Source organism: Sesamum indicum, linkage group LG10 (assembly GCF_026168435.1).
Source record: "Sesamum indicum cultivar Baizhima isolate 11 linkage group LG10, ASM2616843v1, whole genome shotgun sequence".
In the NCBI taxonomy this organism is placed as follows: domain Eukaryota; kingdom Viridiplantae; phylum Streptophyta; class Magnoliopsida; order Lamiales; family Pedaliaceae; genus Sesamum; species Sesamum indicum.
In genome coordinates this window covers 14,751,128-14,771,958 of record NC_142666.1, presented here as the reverse complement: position 1 = coordinate 14,771,958, position 20,831 = coordinate 14,751,128, and the positions used below count along the sequence as shown (strand labels likewise).

Genomic DNA, 20,831 nt, shown 5'->3' with positions numbered 1-20,831 from the left:
TGTCTTCGGTAGCAATTTTGGGTTCATCACTATGGGGTGAAAACTTAACAGTGGTATCAGAGCCTTCGGGTTATTTTCTTCTGTTGCCGGTGACATCGTTCCTTTCCGCTTTGTGCGATTTATGTGATTGGTGATTAAAGCTTATTTTTAAAATCTGTAAATATTGTTGTGTGCAAATATTATCTATTGTTATTTTACTCTTGTTTATATCAATTTACATTGGTTGCTAACATCTCTATTTTGAAGGTACATTTTGGCGATGATGTTTGTTGGATCCATTCCAATTGTCCAAGGAGGAATATATTGGAAAATTAATTTAGGACCAAATTCGATAGGTCCAAGCCCACAACTCCAACCCATCACCTAGAAGAGTTGACCCAATCCATCGACTGGATCCATCCATTACCCGACCCGATTCTCATTTTTAGATGATTGAAACCATTGGCCTTCTTATTTTTTTTCCTTGACCGAATTTATTCACAATCCTAGTCTTCTCCCCACTTCTCGATTTTTGCGCCATCATCAATGCCTTCTCTTTATTTATTCACTTCCTTTGGGAAGAAAAAGAGGAGAGAAACAAGTGAGGCAAAAAATAAAAGAAATAGGTAAACATGAGTGGTTTGATGGTGCCTTAATGGCCGTGTCTGTGCCTTGGTGCCGTGGGTTAGCCTTGGTGGTTTTGAGCACCGGTGGTTGGGTTGTCGGCATTTGTGGCTGTGGGCTTCCCCATCGGATGCGACGCCCTGAGCCTTTTACCGTTTGTATCTCTGTTCTTACATTACTCCACTTTATTTCGTGATATCTATTATAAATCAGCTTGTATCTTATATGTGTTGTAAGATCCACAATTATCATAATAGTTTATCTTCGATGATAATTTTGGGCTCATCACTATATAGTGAAAATCCAACAATAAAATTATGATTTTAAACGAACTAAAAAGAGTTTAAAGGAATCATTGGGGCAAAGGGTGTGGGATCGGACATCTACCCTTTCACGACACAACAACCAACAATCTATGTCGACAAAATCCAAAAAACTAACTATGATGATAGAAAAGCAAGATGACTTGCAAGAATGTCCATTCATTCATCATATATGGTGGTGGAGTTTAAGGCAAGGAAGGTGGTTTGTTGGGAGAAACTTACGTACATATTCTAACGCTTTCTGCTAACTACAGTCATATCGCTTAAATCTCGTGAGTTCAAACCTCATTCAAAATGCGAAACGTGTGATGTGAGCATTTTGAACCAGAGTGGTCGGTCATGATATTTGCTCCGGTAAACTTTATGTTTTATTTACTAATATGTTCGTGGGGTTGTGTTATCAATATTTCAATGAATTTTGGAGAAATGAGTATTCTATGACGGCTACGTTTCTTTCAATTAACCAAACACAGAAAAGAAAGGGGAAAAAATTTAAAAAAAAATTGTGGGTTATTATCTTCTTTCGTTATAACATGAAATTTTATACGTAAAACACATGGGATTCTCAAAATTTGAAAATTTGAGTCCGTATAAATTAAAATATCTATTTTGATATTGAAATTTCAAATTTAAATATGTCAAATTATTCATAAACAATTCACATGGACTGTATTTTTTTTTTTCAAATCTTATTACACCTTATATTTTAATTGATATATAGATGCAATGTGTCGAAAAATGATATCATGTATTTTATTAAAAAAATTCAATGCGCTGTACATGAAAAAGAAAATGCACAGTACCACGGAATAAGTTACGATCAATAGCACTTCCCTAGTTGTAAGAAATAACAATGTAACAACACCGCTACCACAACAACAACTTGTCTTAATCTTTTTCCGTTTCTGATAGAACAAATGTGTGTTAAACTTCACACCTATGGAAGAGTATTTCTTGACATGCCAAGTTTGAGTTCCTTTTCACTCTCATGATCAACGTCCTCGTCCTCCTCCTCAATATAACACCTCGTAGTCAATGATTGATATTTGACTTTTTCACGAGGGTATAATTTGATCATGACCAGGTAGAAAACTATTGAGAGCACGGTCAACAAGATCAAGTACATTCCGAATTCAATGTTCACAAGTGCCTTAGCCCGGTCGAGGACCCGATCACCGTGGCAGAATACAGCGTCACGGCCGGATACCGTCTTCAAGAAACACCCTTTCGGTATCCATTGCGGCGTCCACAGCATGATGCCGGTGACAATCAGCCAAACACCTTGGAAAACCACACTAAAGGCCTTGACAAATGAGACCAAGAAGCTCTTGGGGTAGGCAATGGATAGAAGAGTAGTGGTAAGAGACACAAATGTGAGTATTTGGAGCAGCCAGTGGTACTGTCCTTCAACTCCCATATGATCAGTTGAATGGAGGTGGAGAATGAGGAGCTGCTGCGAAAACGCAACGGCCTGGAGGAAATGGAGGAGCCCGTCTCGGGCCGGTGGGGAGATTATGTCGAAAAGGGTGGCGAAAAGGGCGTAGACGAAGAAGGAGAGGGCCATGATGGAGTGCTCGATGTGGCGGAGGTTCTTGGAGGGGATGGTTCCGTCGGGCGATAACGGTTTCCGTCTGACGAAGAGCTCCACTGATATGAAGAGGAATGTGACTAGCATGATTGCCATGGGCTCTAGGTATCTGAGTGATCTTGTTGAGAGAGGGTACCATGGGTGTGTGCGGTAGGATTTTGGGTTCAGAGAATGGTGTTTGATGCAGTTGAACATATGCCAAAGGCCTATGATCAAGAATGCAAGTCCTAGTACTACATGCCCTGATGTTGCCCCCATATTTTGACAATGCAGCCCTGCTTGTTTGTGATGCTTTTTGGTAGAGATAAATAGAGGGGTTGGGGGTGGGGTGGGGTGTGTGTATATATATATATATAGTGTACAAATACATGTATAGAAGTATAAGGTTGTTGGATGAGACCAATGAGGAGTTTACACTTTGTATGATCATCATCTTGCCTTATACTGAAAAATGAAGCAGTTAAAAGGGACTTGCTGACAAAGGAAATTCTGCTTTAAGGAAGAGTTGCGCATCATTGTGACTTTTGTAACGTGTCTCACCAAGACACGTTTGAAGATGGTTGTAATTGTATTTCTCGTCCCGTAATTTAGATTAATATATTTTCAGATTCATTGCTCAAGGAAAAATTATTCTCGTAAATTTAAAAATTATTATGTTTAATTTATTTACCAATTTCCGTTAAGAAATTGATGAAAAATACCACATGCAAGTTACACGGTCGTTTTTTCCCAACAAAAGTCAAATCTCATACTGAAGCTCGCAAGAAAATTGAAATGAAACTTCTTGCAAGTTATGAGAATTTTTTTTTTTGAAAATTCTATAAGTAATAGGACTAAAAGCATATAAAAACTAAGTTACGAGACAAAAAATATAATTTATTTTGCAATTATGAGACTATTTTCGAAAAATTTATATATAATGGGACTAAAAATGTACCGAATTTATGGACGAAAAATACAATTTCTCCTTACTGTTGAAACTACTATTGTTGTTCGTATTAACGTATATGTTTATTCTACTTTGAGTGGAGAAGAAATTGAAAATGCATATTTATTAGAGGATAAGGAGACCAAGTTTAGAGAGTTTTGTGCGAGTTTTAAAGAAGTGTGTTTTTCACTTCTTAATTCAAAAAGTATTTTTGAATTATTTGAGATGCCATTTTCTTCTTCTGAAAGTGTTAAGAAATACCAAAAATTATTTTGACTTTTTGTAAATAAATTCAACTTTATTTTTTACTACTTTACTCTTATTGTAAATAAATAATTTTAGTTTATTTTTAAAATTTTATATTTAAAGTTGATATTGAAAATTTAAAATAATTTGAATAATTTAAAAATAATTAAATTTACACTTTTACATATTAAATATTTTATTTGCTATATTATCTAATTATATTATTTCTTTTATCATGAAAAGTATTAACTAAATAGCTATGATTAATTAATAAAATGATTTTCTTTTTGCATTCTCATAAATTTAATTATTGTGTATGAATCAATAATTATATTACTCAGTGAGAGCATTATTAAATTAAACATTCACTTTTCTATTAATATTTAAAAAAAAAAGTTTAAATATGAAATAGACTAATCGAAATAAAATTTATTATTTTTTATAAAAAAATTATTTATTGATAAATAAAAAAATGCAGATATAAGCAAAAGTAGTATCTTAACAATGGTGACGAAATAATCTTTAATCAATCTGCTTTTTACTCGTTTTTACAAGCAATACCTATTTTTTATTCTTTTCCAACTTTTAACTTTTTCTATAAAAAATCACTTTTCTAAAAATAAAAGTTTTTCCAAACACTCCGTTAGTACTAGCGATGGCAACACTGGGTTGAGAAAAATTGTAATTTTGATTTAAAAAATATAGAATGATTTGTAATATTAGTTTCATACTTTCTGAAACATTCAATATTAAAATTATTAAAAATTCAAGAAATGGTTTTAATTATTTAACTAATTTGGATGATTAGAAAATTTTTGTTACGTATTTTTAAAATAAATAGATTATATATATTCTTTAAGCCACATTATAATTAAGAATTTAGATGTAAATAAGACATGCTTGTTATATATTTAATTTGAATATTATTTTTATTTTATAAAAAAAATTGAATATATATAATAAAAAATATATTATATATGATCATATCAGTACCATATCGTATTTAAATTTTTTTAAAAATATTTCGTATTGTCATTATCTAAATCGTATAGTGTTCGTGTCCTTACGTCAAAGATTCGAGGTAAGACTAACCACATCAAGATAGTTGTGAAAGGGCAAATTCGTCCTTGCATATGCAGACACTTTTTGGTCCGAGGTGGGACGATCCTATTGGTTGCCTGACAAAATCACGTAGGAGTACCTAAATTTCCCTTTTTAGCCCCATCCTCGTATTGGAACCTCACTCCTCCTCTTCGCTCACAAATGAAAAATCGAAGTGTAAAGTAACAGAACAGAGCGAGAAGAAAATCAGGAGCCAAAAATTTCAGCAAACAATTTTGTAGAAACCAGAGAGAGAGAGAGAGAGAGAGAGAGAGAGAGAGAGAATTCTCTCTCAATCTACTTCCGATTCTCGGATTCTGATGTTTGTGAAATACTTCGTCTGATACATAGATATATCTAGATTGATTGATTTACAGTTTTTTGGTGATGGCGTGGTGTATAAAGAGTGTGAATAGATCGGCGTCGTCGGCGTTCTCGCCGGACGGTGTGTACATGGCGGCGGGGACTATGGCGGGGGCGGTGGATCTGCAGTTTAGCTCCTCCGCTAATTTGGATATATTCGAGCTCGATTTTGTGTCGGATGATCGGCAGCTGATCTTGGCAGGCTCTGCCCCGAGTTCTGAGCGGTTCAATCGAATTTCCTGGTCCAAGGCGCCCGCGAATTCTGAGGAGTATTCGCTTGGCCTCATTGCTGGTGGCCTCGTTGATGGAAATATTGGTCTCTGGAATCCTAAGCCTCTGATCTCGTGAGTTCAAACCTTCTAGATTCTTTGCTGTTGTTTCCGGGTGATAGAGTTATTTTTGTTCTGTTGAATGTGTTCGGGTGTCCATCCATGCGTTTGATGGAAGTATGATTAGCGTTGTGGTTATGAGTTAGGACATCCGAATTGGATAATGTGAGATTTGCGATTGCTTAATTTTGTGAAAATGTGCATACGCAACTAACCTGCGTCTCTGTTTGTAACTTCTCTTCTTTCTCTTGTTAATTTCCTTCAATGTAACCGAATGCAGGAGTTAGAATTCTGTTGACTGATTCTTTTTATTCTAGTGGACGTCTTATTTTTCATGTAGAGTTACTGACTCATACAATTGTGGTTTCATTTGATTATTGCTACCTTTGGTGGACATTTTCCAAGTGATGAAGATTTGAAGTACTTCTGATGAATTTGTTTTTGAGTCATGACTCTATATGCATGTCTTGTTTTTGTTGGTTACATATGAAGAAAGGAAGTCTGTGATTTTTCTGCTCTTCAGTCTGTTCTTAAGATTTTTCTTGTGCTTGCTTATTGTTGTTTTTTCTCCTTCGGATGCCATATTATTTTTCCAGCCTCATGCGATGGGGAAAATGCTGCATGGCCACAATTAATATGGATAAATTCTTCTTATTTAGGGTTCTGTGACTTGCGTCCTATTTTCTGTCATCACTAGTGTAGTTAAGGACTTCTATGGCCAAAACTCTGAGGAAAATTGCTTAGAGTTTTGTAACTCTGGCTACTTGGGTTCAAAATGAAGTGATATTGATTTTACATATTTCAGTTCAAGTGGCTTACTTAAAATTAGTTTTTCATGGTCACATAAATGCCCAACTTCCTCGACTATGATGGACATTTCTAATATGGCTGTTACTACATAAAGAATTCTTAATTAATTAATTTCTATTCCCTCCTCTGCAAAACTTTGGGGATAATTGAACTAGCACAGAGTTTTAGAAGAGAGTTAGAATAGTATAAGATTGCTCTGATTTTTATGTTTTTGCCCTCCTTTGGAAATAACTTCCACTTTAGGGAATGGTATCTTATTTGGAACATACTAAGAATCAAATGGGAGAATAGTTTGGGTTAGAGTTAGGTGGAGTATTAGATATTTGTCTGGTGAAATATTGTATAAAACATTTAAAAGCATCTGGGGTGTCCTGATGCAAATCTAATTTAGAAGAATCACTAGTATTCTGCAAATAATGCTTGAGGAGTAAATATTTGGTTCTAGAATTTACGGTTTGTGCTACTATGGGAACGCATACATATATGAAGAGAAACATAGTCCAATAATGAACAAGGACACAGTGAAGTGCTTGTCACACTCGAAACAACATCTAAGCAGAAACTAGTCTAGTGATGCTAATCTGTATAAGCACTAATTCTTTATAGCCACTTTCATCCAATTGTTAGTTTGCATGCAGTGGCTTTACTCTGAGTATGATTTAGTGCTTGATTTGTGTCAATGTATTTCGTAATGCGATTCATGTCATCTTCAGTGGTCCACTATCACCTACCAAATAGCATGCTTTTAATTCTTTTTCGTCAGAAATCATGCTTGGTTGGTTATCTAGTGTTATGTTTGATATTTATCTGGATCAAGATAATACCCCCTTGTCCTAGTATTCTGGGTTGAATTTGACATGATATAGAGTTTTAGATGAAAGTTGGAAAAATAAAAATTTGGTGTGTCTTTACACTATTACCTTGAAAAGCTAGTGCCGAGAATTGGTGGTGCACATCATAGCTTTACATTGGAGAAAGTTTCTTGGCGAGACTTTCCATTTTGGGAAATTGTAGCCTTATTCTGTGAAGGCTGCAAAGAGGAACCAAAACTATAAATTTGGATTAGAGAGTAGATTGTTACTCACAAATGATTCTCTTCAATTTTTTATTTGAGTTCAGATACCTCAGTCTTGTTGCAGCTTAGTATTGCTGCTGTCTTAATTTTTTTCTGATCCATATATTGACTATTAGTTTTATGATGTTTTTTCTGTTTCCAATCCCAGCCCACATAATAAGGGTTCTGATACAAGTGAGAATGCTTTTGTTGCGAGTCTTTCTAGACACAGAGGGCCTGTAAGTTTGTGCTCTTTTTATTCCTTATTTCCTTTGCATTTTCGCCTTTACTTGTGTATTTGATGAGTTATTGTTGCTGAGTCGGTTTATAATACACTGCTCAGGTTCGTGGCTTAGAGTTCAATTCTCTTTCTCCAAATCTTCTTGCCTCTGGGGCTGATGAAGGTGATATTTGTATATGGGATGTATCCAAACCATCAGAGCCAAGTCATTTTCCGCCGCTCAAGGTGTGCAATTGATTAATTTCTCTGGATTTATCTTAAGACTTTCAAAGTTAACTTTGCATAGAACTATTAAGCAGGAACTTTGTTTGCCAGTTTCCATATATTTCTTAGAAACAGATGCCGGGAATATATATAACTGAATTTAGAGGTGACTCTGGTCAGTTTGAGAGGTGAATTTTTGTTATGGCTATAGGAGTGAAAATTCCTAGCTTAGAGGATTTGAAAGCTCAAAGGATGGAGGTCTCTTAAACCTACCTTGGTACTCTGGGTTCATTTCTCAGTCAGTATTCCTGAGAGCTTTCTTACTGGTATGAGGAGGATTTCTATATGATATATGGAGCAAGGAGTCATTTGCCTCCTAAAAAGTTTCTCCAGATATCTTGAACCGTCTTGTTGTTGTGTCTGTGATGTCTTGTCGCTAATATATGTTCCTGAAATTGACATAGTTTTGATTTTATTTATTCCTTAAGGAGATGAAGGTCTTTCCACCCACCTTGGAACGCAGTTAGGTTCCTTTTCTTGTTAGCGTTCCCTGGAAAGTATTTTTAGTTGTCTGAGGAGGACTTTTATATGATATATTTGGCAAAGGAACCATGATGTTCTTGCCTTCAAAGTCAAACTTTACCCCTTAAAACTTTTCCTCGGAATTTTTTCCCCGTCTTATTTATGTGTCTGTGATGTTACAAATTGTGTTTTGACTAATATATATTCCTAACATCTACATTGTTTTGATTTTGTATTGGATATTGGATAAGAAAGAGAGGAAACCTATTTGTACTTCAAATGCAATATTTCCTCCAGTCCATATTAGTTGAGTTTGCCTAACCTATACTCATCATCCTCCCCTCCTCTTTCTTCTTACCAAACAGAAAGTCAAATATCTGATCTTCCCCGAAACCCTGAGCTCCTCCAATTCGTTCTCCAACCATCCATCCAACCGTACCCATAGACTTGATAGATTGAGCACAGTACAAAAGCATGTGCCTTTTTAAGGTTTTAGTTCATTATGGATGAAAGATATTATGTTTAAATTAAATAGCTGGCCAAACTTTAGTATCTTAATATGTTCTTTCTCATGTCAAATATTTTATGGCATTGTGGGCTTGAATTTTGCCTGATCAAACATTTTAGCATAATAACCTTGCATTTGTGTCTCCTACTGAAGTTCCCACTCCAATTTAAAGAAAAGGAATAACCCATAGCAAGCTATACATGGGAAAATACAAAGGAGTTTTATGTACTTGCAGTAAAGATATGAATCTAAGAATACAATGGGTTGCCTTCTCCATTCTAAAGAGTTCTTAAAGGAACTGATTTTCCTGTGCTTACAAGATCTTCGATCTTTCCTTTATTATTCCTTTGGAACCACTTGTTCCAGGCAATAGGATTACAGCTTCAGCAGCTTCTGTGGTCCTCTTTCAACGTCACTGGACCTCAAACTTTAGCGTATGTTTCTGAAATTTGCTGGACCTATCTAGTTGGAGTATTTGGTAGAGCATATCTACTATGAAATAGTATGTGAAATCCATCACATGAAGGCTGGAGAATTTTGCAACACCCCTATAATCGTTCATTCGGAGCAGGAGAACTAATTCCATGAGGAAAACATATTTTGAGCTTTGGCTTTGGTAAACATTTTCAGAAAATGGCTAAGATTATGACAATGATTTAAAATAAATCTAACAAATTGTAAGTTCTGAACTGGATATAGTTGTTGGATTAAATGGACAGTTGAAGATATGTTAAAGGCAACAACAAGAACAGAAATAGAAGAAAGAAAGAGGAAACCAGCAGGGTGGCAGGGAAAGAAATTTTCTTTTCCTTCCCTTTTCTTCCTTATTTTTTCCTTTTCTTTTTGACCAGAGGGAGACTCACTCTCTAAAGAGAAGGAATAGAAATTCTTGAAAGAAATTGGACAATATAATTTCCAAGTGGCATATTTAATGGAATGGTACCATTGCAGCATTCTGGCCATTAAACATCTCATTAATTTCAAAAAGCCAAATAAATTCTTTAAACTATTCATTTAGAACCCTGAAGTGCTTTAGCTCATTTTTTCCCCTCATCTTCTTGCTCCTGAATTTCAATCTAATATCCCTAAATTTTAGGTCTATTTGTCCGTCATTTCATATCCAAGACTCTTTAATGGCAACTCAGACTTATTTAACTGTTCCACAGGCTACTGGTTCTGCAACACAAGGTGAAATTTCCTTTTTGTCGTGGAATAGCAAGGTTCAGCATATACTGGCCTCCACTTCATATAATGGGACAACTGGTAAGAAGGATGCTGTTCAGTATGAATTATGCCCTTGACTCTTGCATTGCATTTGAATAATAGGCATATCTGTAATTTCAGTGGTGTGGGATCTGAAGAAGCAAAAGCCAGTAATAAGGTAAAAATAACTTCCTATGAAATGTAGATGCTGGGTTGTTAATATTTCAACCATTGATATGTACGGGGTTCCATCCCCATGTTCTGATCTTTGATATGGCCACATTGCAGTTTCTCTGATTCAGTTAGAAGGAGATGCTCTGTTTTGCAGTGGAACCCAGATGTTGCTACTCAACTCATTGTTGCTTCAGATGAAGACAATTCACCTTCTCTCAGGGTAATGAATGCATTAGCTCTTAGTTGAGCTTCTTGGTATAAATGCTATATATCGATTCTGCTTAAACTTACTATCATTGCAATTGACTGATGTCATATTCAGCTGTGGGATATGCGGAATATAATGTCTCCAGTGAAAGAGTTTGTAGGGCACACCAAAGGTATGGCATCTCTCTGGAGTTTCACTTCCAACATTTTAGAAAGTTCTGAATTCACTATTGTTTGTTGATCATTTATTTCTGATTTCTCAAGTAGATTGTATCTTTTTATGGCTTCATGGTTTGAAGGTGGAAGTGGTCAAGTTTTTATTGTTTGCAGTTCACTTTGTTGATTATTTATTCTTATATTCTCATCCTTCCACTCTTTGGTCATTCATCTCTACTACTCAAGTTCCTTCTTTTGGAAAGATAGCTATGCAAGAACCATAAATATTTTGGAGCTAAGTTGTTTAACTGTCATATAGATCTTCTACAGAAAAGCAAACATGGAAAATCTAGCATCGATGTAAATCGGTTTCTCTTCAATTGATAACATAATTTTATTGTTTCTTCTTACTGATCATGGAAGTGGGAGTAATAGCACTAAAGTTTTCCTAAAGTCACATTATGTTGGAAACAGATTTTTATCCCAACTAAATTTCATCTGCTCCTGTCAAAACAGTCGAGCTTAATAGGAGCACACCCATTGACTCATAAGATCTAGGCTTGACTATATAAATAGGTTATCATTTACATCGTTTGGTGTATGGTGTTGTCTAGTGCAAGTTCTGCCAAATACCCTTCTGTTACCGATCACATAAAGGAGAGACCACTGCTCGCCATAATTCTTTGTGAAACTTCTGTTAAGTGGAGGAAACTCACAATGAACTTGAGATTAGTCACTGCAATTGAAATGTGTCGTTGCGTTACATTGACTGAGGCTTGACAAAATTTTTATGCTGGCTGATCCGTGCTAGCGTAGTTGAACACTCTTAAGTTCGTTTACTACCAGAGAATTGGTAATGGCAGGACCATTTCATATCAGCATGATCCTATAAACACATGAGATACTGTAGCAAATTTGTATCCTAATGCATTTCTGGAAATAGGGACATGTAATTTCTTGTATTTGTGGGCCACTTGTTGGAAATCAAATGTTGATTTTAAGAGTGTGATTACTACCTGCCATTAGTAACTTGTTACAACATTACATATCCTGGATTAATGTAGAAATGTTGTTTTTACTGCCATCCTCTCTCTCCCTACTTTCTTATATTATTTTCACTGCATACTTGGGGTAACTGATAGGGCGAGGTTCTTGTTGCTGCCAGCATCTGTTACCTTTTTTTTTTTTTCCCTTTATTTGCTTAAGTTACTTTTAGCTCTTAATCACATCTTTGTTATTCTGATGACCATGCCTTTGATTCATTAATAATTCGTTAAGTTATACCTGTGTAGGCATTCATTTTGGTTTATATTTATGCATCTCTTGCATTCAGGTGTCATTGCGATGTCATGGTGCCCTATTGACAGCTCTTATCTGCTTACCTGTGCCAAAGATAACCGTACTATTTGCTGGGACACATCATCTGGAGAGGTGAACTTTTTTATTGCCTAAGTTTCTTATGCTTGTACATTTTATCGTAATTTCGTTTTTCTTCATTCTTTGAGCTGCCGTTGCCACGTGGCGGTTCTATATGATGTTTTCTGTAGATTGTTGCTGAATTACCTGCTGGAACGAACTGGAATTTCGATGTGCATTGGTATTCTAAAGTTCCCGGAGTCATATCAGCATCTTCATTTGATGGGAAAATTGGCATTTATAATGTAGAGGTTATTTCCTATCCCCTGCAACTCGTTCGATATGTCGTCTGATCTTTCATATAGATTGTTGGTTTAGATGATGCAGTGAATGACAGAAAGGTGGACTTTGATTAATCTTACAGATCTTTTTAGGTAGCCTCTTGGGTTAGCATTTAATAACAGATGGAACAAGTATCTTTTTCATTATAATTTCATTATATCTTTCTTATTATGCATCAGAATAGAAGTAGTCTTAGAGAGACCTGACTAGTTAACTACAGGCATTTTTTGGCTTTTTTGGCCTCTCCAAGATGGAAGTTATCTTTTCACATAAGGCAGGCAAGAATCAAAATTTGATTACCTGCTTGATTGAATTTGTGCTTATGTTCTGTGATAAATAGAGCATGAACTAGTTATGACAATAATTCAGAGTACCAGAATATCTTCTCTATTTACTTTTCTTGGACTTGCTTATTCATTTTTCCAACATTTATGAATTTTCTTTCTTCCTTGTGACTGTGATACCTTTTCAAAATGCAGGGTTGTGGTCGTTATGGTCTTGGAGAGAGTCAATTTGGTTCAGGTATCACATTTCTTAGACTGTAGAAAGTTTGTGTTGGCTGCCCCATCTACATGGAGAAATGTGAGAATGAGTTATTGTTCCAGCAAAAAGCTCCTAGCATCCACGAAATGCATTAATTAGGTCATGAATATTTTCTCCATGTATAGTATTCCACCAAAACTTTCAGCTTTTGCCCCTAAGACTTGTGGCAGGAGATACTTGATGTTCCCAGCTTTAAGAACATTTTAATAACATGGTATCGCTCACTTTAAGTTTTAAGAAGCAACAGCATTAAGTTATTTTTAAATCCTTCCAAATTTGTTCCTTAATTGCCTAGTTTCTCTATGAATTATTTTTTGTATATTATCTAGTTTGCTGTTGGTTAAAGTGATGTCATTTTGCATGTTCTTGCAACAATATCAGCAAAGTGGAGTTTGATGTCCACTTGGGGAGAGTAGTAATAGTGAGGATGATTTCTCTGGTTATCCATTTTTACTGAAAAACTTAATAGGTGTGATATTTCTGGAGAGTTTTTCCTTTATTGTTTCACTATTTTCACATCATAGTGATGAGATGATTGTCATAGTAAAGTTGTCTAGTTATGCATGGCCAAGTTGGGCATTTACTAATCAGTAGTTCCTTTAGATCATCATGTCTTGTTCTAATATTTACTTTTTTCTGTTATTCTTCCTGTAGTTCAATTTCTAATTAGCTATTGTGTCATGTGGTATTATTTTCTCCTTTCAATGTGTTAAATTTAGGTTGTTATTATTATACATTTTATGTCTATGCAGCATCATTCAGGGCCCCAAAGTGGTACAGTTGTAAAGCCGGAGTAACATTTGGTTTCGGAGGCAAACTTGTTTCTTTTCACTCTACTGAATCTCGAGCTGGATCTTCGGAGGTACGCCGAGGAGTTTTAAATTGTTAATTTCTCTCCACATACTTTACAGTAACAAGAACTCCTTTTCAGGTCTATGTGCACAACTTAGCTGCGGAACATGGTTTGGCAAGTCGATCTTCTGAATTTGAAGCTGCACTAAAAAATGGTGACAAATTGGCGCTAAAACTTTTGTGTGAAAGGAAATCTCAAGAATCTGAGTACGTCTTCTTTTTCCCGGGCTTAGGCTATTATTAGGTGTGAGTTTGGCAATATCTTTTCTTTCCCCCTAAAACTTATTATCCTAATCAGATCTGATGAGGAGAGGGAAACATGGGGCTTCATGAAAGTTATGTTTACCGAGGATGGGACTGCAAGGTCCAAGCTTCTCTCTCATCTTGGTTTCGTTCTGCCTGCTGAAGAAAATGGCATAAATAAAGAAGTCTCGGAGCAATTGAATGCTCTTGGTCTTGATGAGAGACTGACTGATAAAGAAGGATCTTCTGGAAACAAAGAATCTACCTTATATGCAACTGACAATGGAGAAGATTTCTTCAACAACCTTCCCAGTCCCAGGGCAGATACCCCCTCTTCAACTTCCAAGAATGAATTTACTGTTCCCGACTCGGTAAAGGAGTCCAAACAAGAAATAAATGACCAAGAGGAGGCTTCTGATCCTTCATTTGATGATGCTGTACAACGTGCTTTGGTTGTTGGGGACTACAAGGGCACAGTTGCACAATGCATTTCAGCAAATAGATGGGCAGATGCTCTGGTCATTGCCCATGTTGGTAGTGCTGCCTTGTGGGAGCGCACACGTGATCAGTTCCTCAAGACAAGTCATTCTCCATACCTAAAGGTGGTAAAATAGTGCTGCTTGGATGTCAATTCGCTGAAATTCTTTCTGTGTTTGTAATTGTGGGTTCATATCTTTTTGCTGGTTGTTTATATGGCTTTATCTAATATGTTGTACCTCAGGTTGTTTCTGCCATGGTAAACAATGACCTCATGAGTTTAGCGAACACAAGGCCCCTAAAATCATGGAAGGAAACACTTGCTCTCTTTTGCACTGTAAGTCTTTTTGCTCCTAGCAATGCAAGCTGTGCATATGATGCTTCTAAGTCTAGTTGCATCCTATGCAAACTTTGATCAGTGAAACTTCATATTCTAATGGTGAAAATACTAACTATTTTTAGTTTCTGGCCCTGTAATGACCTCTATATATATTTTATGAGTCAATTTGGCATGTGCCATATCATCCCATCACTTAAATCCATATTCTACTCATTTCTTTTTTAAGAAATCCAACTTGTCAGCTTTGAGCATTTTCTTCAATGTCAATAAAACTAATAAAGTGTGTTGTCAGAGATATCAATAAAGAAATGCAGATGGATAGGCATGTAGGAAATAGATGGATAAGTATATGTATTTGTGCATCTGATGAACAATTTTCTAGTCAAGCACAAGCTAAAATTGTGGTCAGTGTGTCATGAACTGAAACTGAAACAATATCAAATGTATGGGAATAAATTTACAGCTTACATCTTTGGATGCCATGTCAGCTATCACATTTATAGTGACTGAAGTACTATCCTACTTTCCTGATACGCCATTTTGTGGTTACAATAGACTTGGCTTTTAATGTTGGAAAAGAGCGAATTGGCCTTCCATGGTATAAATTGTATTATCATATTTTTAAATGTATCTCTTCTGAGTTCGCATGTCTTACTGGAGCAGAGTTGTAGTATAGATAGAACCTGAACATGTGATTCTGTATCTCTGTGTATTTGGCACAAGCTTTAGCGCCTGATGATTTTCTCTTTAACGTTGTTTTGCACATTCGGTCATTCAGTTTGCACAGTCAGATGAGTGGACTCTATTATGTGACACTCTTGCTACAAGACTCATGGCCGCTAATGATACGGCTGCGGCAACACTGTGTTATATATGTGCTGGAAATATTGATAAAGCAGTGGAAATGTGGTCAAAGAATCTTACAACAGAGCATGACAGAAAACCCTATGTAGACCGCCTCCAGGTAAGAATACATTGGTTAAACGTCATTAGATGACACTTTATGGCAGACAGTGTATATGACTTGTACGCTATAAATCTATTTTGAAGGATTTAATGGAGAAGACTATTGTCTTTGCTTTGGCTACTGGGCAGAAGCGATTTAGCACTTCATTATGTAAGTTAGTTGAGAAATATGCTGAAATATTAGCAAGTCAAGGGCTTTTAACTACAGCGATGGAGTACTTAAATCTTCTGGGAACCGAAGAATTGTCTACTGAACTTATGATCTTACGTGATCGTATAGCTCTTTCAACTCAGGCAGGTGTGTGTGTATGCTCTCTTTTGCTCTACTATTCTCCTTATTAGTGTTTGCAACTTTTGTTTTCTGGTGAAAAGTTCCCCACAAAAACAAACCACCTCAAACCAGATTGTGCTGCCAGAGAGTTATCACGTGGCTTTCATAATTCAGTATGGCCATCTGAAAGAATCATGTAGGCATATTGAACATATACATTTTCTTTTCAGCTGCAGCTAACAGGCTTCAATCCTCATTTACGGGATGAAAGAATGTTTATCTTTCCCCACGTGTGGAGCAGGAGGGTCAAATACTTCAGCATCATACACGCATCATTAAAGTTCTAATAGAACTATCTCAGAGTTGTTTCTTTGGTTTGATTTTTTAAAATAAAAGTTAAAATAACTTGAGCATAGAGGTATTTCCTGTCTCTAGCAATACAGAAATGGATGTGGTGGAAAGGGCATTTTTGCTCGAGTATTAGGTCGTTACTGAGTCTTACTTGTATACTTTCCCTCCTGAATACTTGCACATATTTTTCGTCCATATTTTTTATTCTTGTCTCAACTTTGTTTATAAATTTCCCTCAAAATCCTAGTAGGACAGGTAGGGAACATTTTGCTGAACTTACTTTCTGGCTTCAATTAGCATGAAATGGTCAATCTTTATTACTCTTTTGTACTTTCAAATTACCAACAAATACAAATATTGCTACCAAATACTAACTTGGTCTTTTATTTGTTTGATATTGTTTTTTGTTTTTACTGCAATCAATATAAACAATGTGTGTCTCTATATGGGATTATGAATATGTGATGCTGTCTTATCAACGCATCACTATCAGACTTCTTATTTATTTGATGTCATTGTTGGTTTACTGAAACAAATGTGCATCTCATTTAGCTCTGTCTATGACTATAAGTAACAGCATCTTGTGAATGCCTCTGCTACAATGGTTTAAATGGTATAGCTTTAAACCTCTATCTGCTAGGCTTAATGTATCCAAGCGCTGCTGTTTAAAAATGTTCTGCAGATAAAGAGATTGAGAAGACTATTGCTTATGACAATACTCACCTACGAAGTGGATCTCCATATAGTGCTGATCAATCAGGTTATGGTGTTACTGATGCCTCTCAGCGTGGTTATTATCCAGTATGTCTTCCTGCTTCTCAATGTCCGAAATGCTTTTCTGGTCGATTTCTGATTCTTACTTTGAAACATTGCTTTCATTTCGTCGCCGTCAGGATGCGGCACCACCATCCCAGACACAACCGACTGTCCCAAGCAGTCCCTATACTGAAAATTATCAGCAGCCATCTGCTGTTCCGTTTGGCAGGGGTTACAATGCTCCTCCCACATTTCCACAAGCTAGTACACAGCCTTCCCTATTTGTTCCTTCTCCGGCAGTTCCACCTCCAATGGTGATAGTCTGATTTGATTTATTTTGTGAATGAAGTTGATTCCAAGTGTTTGCTCGGACTAGTTCGGTTGTTTTTGAATGGATATGTATGTGTACTTTACAGGGAAACTTTCCTCCACCTCCTGTTCATTCCCAGCCTCCTGCGAAATTTGTTCCTGCAAACCCTCCTATGTTGAAGAACTTGGAGCAATATCAGCAGCCATCATCTTTGGGTTCTCAGTTATATCCAGTATGCTGCTGCACCTATTACTTGGTTTCGTCTTGTACATTTGACCATCATCCTGAGCTTGCCTCGTGTGAATTACACAGGGTGCTGCTAACTCTAACTATCAAGCTGGTCCTCCGGGGGTTGCTGCATACGGTGCTACCTCATCTCAAGTTGGTCCAACTCCCAGGCAAATGATGCCCCAGGTCTTGGCTCCTACTCCAACACCAAGAGGTTTCATGCCAGTCAATAGTTCAGGGGTTCAAAGACCAGGGATGAACCCAATGCAACCTCCTAGTCCTACTCAGCCTGCTCCAGTGCAACCACCTTTTACTCCTGCTGCTCCCCCACCAACTGTGCAGACAGTTGATACTTCAAAAGTACCTGGTACCAATTCTTTTCTCAGATGCTCCTCCATTTGATCTGTGTTAGGGATTACTTCCTTACGGAATTTCTGCAGTAGCGTGCTTTGCATCGTTTTTGTTATTTTGGTAGAAGAGGTCTATTTCTAGAAAAAGCAAACAACAGTTTGAAGATGATTGGCAGTTCTCTCTTAATTCTTTTTGTCTTTGGGTTAGAAATGGGGAGAGCAGAATTATTCAATTTGGGAATTTTATTCCTCTTTCTGTTTCATGTTGGATGACCACTATGTTGCTCACTGCTGCAGACTACTTAATAAGGCATGACCAAATGTTGGCCAATAGACAACGTTTAGATCCCCACTTGGTAAAGGATTTAGAAAAACCTGACAGTGTTTCTTCATGGAGAAAATGACAACTACGTGTCTGGGGTTGAGATAAATTCACAGGAAGAATGCTATACTACAGCGAGCATCCCTTGCTTGCTCTTTACAGGTCCCAGTATTAGCATTTGGGTCCGCAATCTTTGATCCATTTCCAATTGATGTCCATCCCAAAGGATAGATAAGGAACCACGACTGAACTATGATTTGTAACGAGACCAAGTCCCATAACTTTCTAGAGTCCAATTTAAGAATTATGAAACATCATACTACTCGTTTCATGTGTGCCTTGAGCTATGGTTGGTTTGGTGTATTCTTTCTAAATTGACTTGATTTACTTGGATGGTTTCTTACCTAGGTTGGTCATGCCAATTAGGTCAGTCAAGTGACTCAAGTCTATTCTGGTTCTCTGGTCTTGAGGATTGAGACAGCTTATTTCATACAACAACCTGTTGAAGAGAGCCAGATTAAGCAAAACTTTATTATCTTTCGTCTTTCATTATGCTTAATTACCTCCCTCATGTTTATATATTTGTTCCCAGATTATGCTTTCTCTTGCCAAACAGGTTTCTGTAATTAGATTTTCTTATGCTCATTGGAAGACACATATGCTTTATCTTTAAGTTGAGGCACAAAATATTCTATTTGCTTGGCTCAACAGCAGCACGAAAATTTGTATACATCATTTTCTCTCTGGAATGACAGTGTCGAAAATTCCTGATGAATATTATTTATTTTTTAAATCTGCTACAGCACAACAGAAGCCTGTAATTGCAACTTTAACAAGACTATTTAACGAGACAAGTGAGGCATTAGGAGGATCACGAGCAAATCCAGCTAAGAAGCGGGAAATAGAGGACAACTCAAAGAAGCTAGGTGCCTTGTTTGCGAAACTCAATAGTGGAGACATATCTAAAAATGCAGCAGAAAAGCTTGTACAACTCTGTCAGGCACTAGACAATGGTGATTTCGGTACTGCCCTTCAAATTCAGGTAGCAGCCAAGAAATGCCCAATAGTTCTACCTTTTTCATATACGATCAATTGATTGATATGAAACTTTGTGTTATGATGTGGTATAGGTGCTTCTCACGACAAGTGATTGGGATGAATGCAATTTTTGGTTGGCAACACTCAAAAGAATGATCAAGACCAGACAGAATTTAAGATAAATTATTAGATCAACTCCTCAACTTGCAAAACTTCTCGTTAGCGCCAACTTTTAGTTGCGGAATCATGTTTAACCAAACATTTGTACACAAGAACTGACAGCCATTCCCATAGGGCATGCAGGTTTTGGTTTTACCTTTATCCTTCTCTTTTACCCCATGCTTTAACTTCATCCAATTTCTTGAGAGCAGTTTGAGAAAGGTAGTAGCGAGGACAGTCATGTGATGGTTGGGTTAAGATATGTATACATCTTTATCTTTAGCATGCACTGTTGTAATGTCTCCCAAAAGTCCGGCTTTCAGAACTTCACGTATCAATTTGAGTGAGGCCGTTAGATTGTACTGTTGATTAGATCAATAAAAACTTCCCTTCTTTTATGTTTATCTTGGTGATTTTGCTACAACAACATTGTAATATCCGAAGTTACACATGGTGTCCGATAGTTGGATTGTGGTTCTGTCTTCTATTAGACTGTGTATAACCTGGTATAGTTACATTCGCTAGAGTTGTTGCCTTCTATGCTTGTTGAATAGGTCTATGGTTGAAACTTAAACTGTTCTTTCAGGATCAAGAACCTTTCACTACGGAAATGTCCGTCGCAGACCCCTTTAAAGTGTGAGTCGATGACATGATCTTTGTAAAATCTGTTGGTTGTAAATACTTTTGATGCTGCTAAATCTGAGGGCATTGCATTTTGGAATTTCCGTTTGTTGTTGTTCCCTTTTAATTTCTGCCCCTTTCCTCTGACTTACAGGCAGCACAAAACTAAGGGTACACTCTGTTCATGCTTTCGAGATTAATCACAGCAAACCTCTTAACATTTCAGAAAGTCTCAAGAATGCAACACTGAAACCCAAAAGGAATTGGCATTTGACATCTAATGACATGTAAACATGTCTAGAGACTATTCTCTCAAATGGAAAATACCGTAATGCATCTGCAATGATTCCATATGGATCTTCAACTGTTTTGAGGATTTAATTAGTTTAATGCTAGTCGTCTTTTACGCAAGCCCACTTATTATCAATAATATTTTTATTTCGTATACATTACACACTCAAAAGCTCTACTTATTAGGCCCTTCATATAAACACTAACGAATAACAAGGCTCGACCTGCAATTCCAAAGGCCCAGAGGATATACTAACAAATAAATTAAATCATTAGCATTTATTCTTATTATTAAAGGCGTTTGAAGAAATTCAGTTTATTAATGTTTGTTCACGCAAAATTATAGGAATGTATATGATTTGTTTTTTCCCTGTAATGTAAGGATCTCATTGGTGCACTGGAAACAAGAGTAGTGTACAGAACATGCACTATTGAGATACGGCCCTCTTTATAAA

The 20,831-nt window shown here is 36.5% G+C and overlaps 2 protein-coding genes across 3 annotated transcripts; one reads left to right on the top strand and one right to left on the bottom strand.

Moving 5' to 3' along the window:
• Positions 1-1,655: 1,655 nt before the first annotated feature.
• On the bottom strand, positions 1,656-2,855 carry LOC105172136 (uncharacterized). The gene has a single exon (XM_011093476.3). It carries the CDS (start codon positions 2,770-2,772, stop codon positions 1,864-1,866), a length of 909 nt encoding a protein of 302 aa, XP_011091778.3. The 5' UTR covers positions 2,773-2,855; the 3' UTR covers positions 1,656-1,863.
• A 2,083-nt stretch (positions 2,856-4,938) lies between these two features.
• On the top strand, positions 4,939-19,868 carry LOC105172137 (protein transport protein SEC31 homolog B). 2 transcript variants are annotated; one of them, XM_011093478.3, is made up of 22 exons: positions 4,939-5,496; positions 7,515-7,584; positions 7,689-7,811; positions 9,987-10,083; positions 10,165-10,201; positions 10,312-10,417; positions 10,520-10,577; positions 11,894-11,991; positions 12,108-12,227; positions 12,738-12,780; positions 13,554-13,663; positions 13,733-13,860; positions 13,952-14,498; positions 14,618-14,710; positions 15,492-15,677; positions 15,764-15,977; positions 16,984-17,102; positions 17,195-17,371; positions 17,474-17,599; positions 17,680-17,962; positions 19,071-19,309; positions 19,398-19,868. In XM_011093478.3, the coding sequence occupies exons 1-22, from the start codon at positions 5,177-5,179 to the stop codon at positions 19,485-19,487; spliced, it is 3,384 nt and encodes a 1,127-aa protein (XP_011091780.3). In that variant the 5' UTR covers positions 4,939-5,176; the 3' UTR covers positions 19,488-19,868. The 2 variants fall into 2 exon arrangements, with proteins under 2 accessions (XP_011091780.3, XP_088741987.1); XM_088885861.1 differs by lacking the exon at positions 4,939-5,496 and adding an exon at positions 9,187-9,254.
• Positions 19,869-20,831: the final 963 nt, after the last annotated feature.

Excerpts from the sequence above, each read along its gene's own strand:
- LOC105172136 (XM_011093476.3), bottom strand. The coding sequence starts at position 2,772 with ATGGGGGCAACATCAGGGCATGTAGTACTAGGACTTGCATTCTTGATC.
- LOC105172137 (XM_011093478.3), top strand. The coding sequence starts at position 5,177 with ATGGCGTGGTGTATAAAGAGTGTGAATAGATCGGCGTCGTCGGCGTTC. Across the intron at positions 10,202-10,311 it reads AAGCAAAAGCCAGTAATAAG|TTTCTCTGATTCAGTTAGAA; the intron begins GTAAAAATAACT and ends GCCACATTGCAG. Across the intron at positions 12,228-12,737 it reads TTGGCATTTATAATGTAGAG|GGTTGTGGTCGTTATGGTCT; the intron begins GTTATTTCCTAT and ends TTCAAAATGCAG.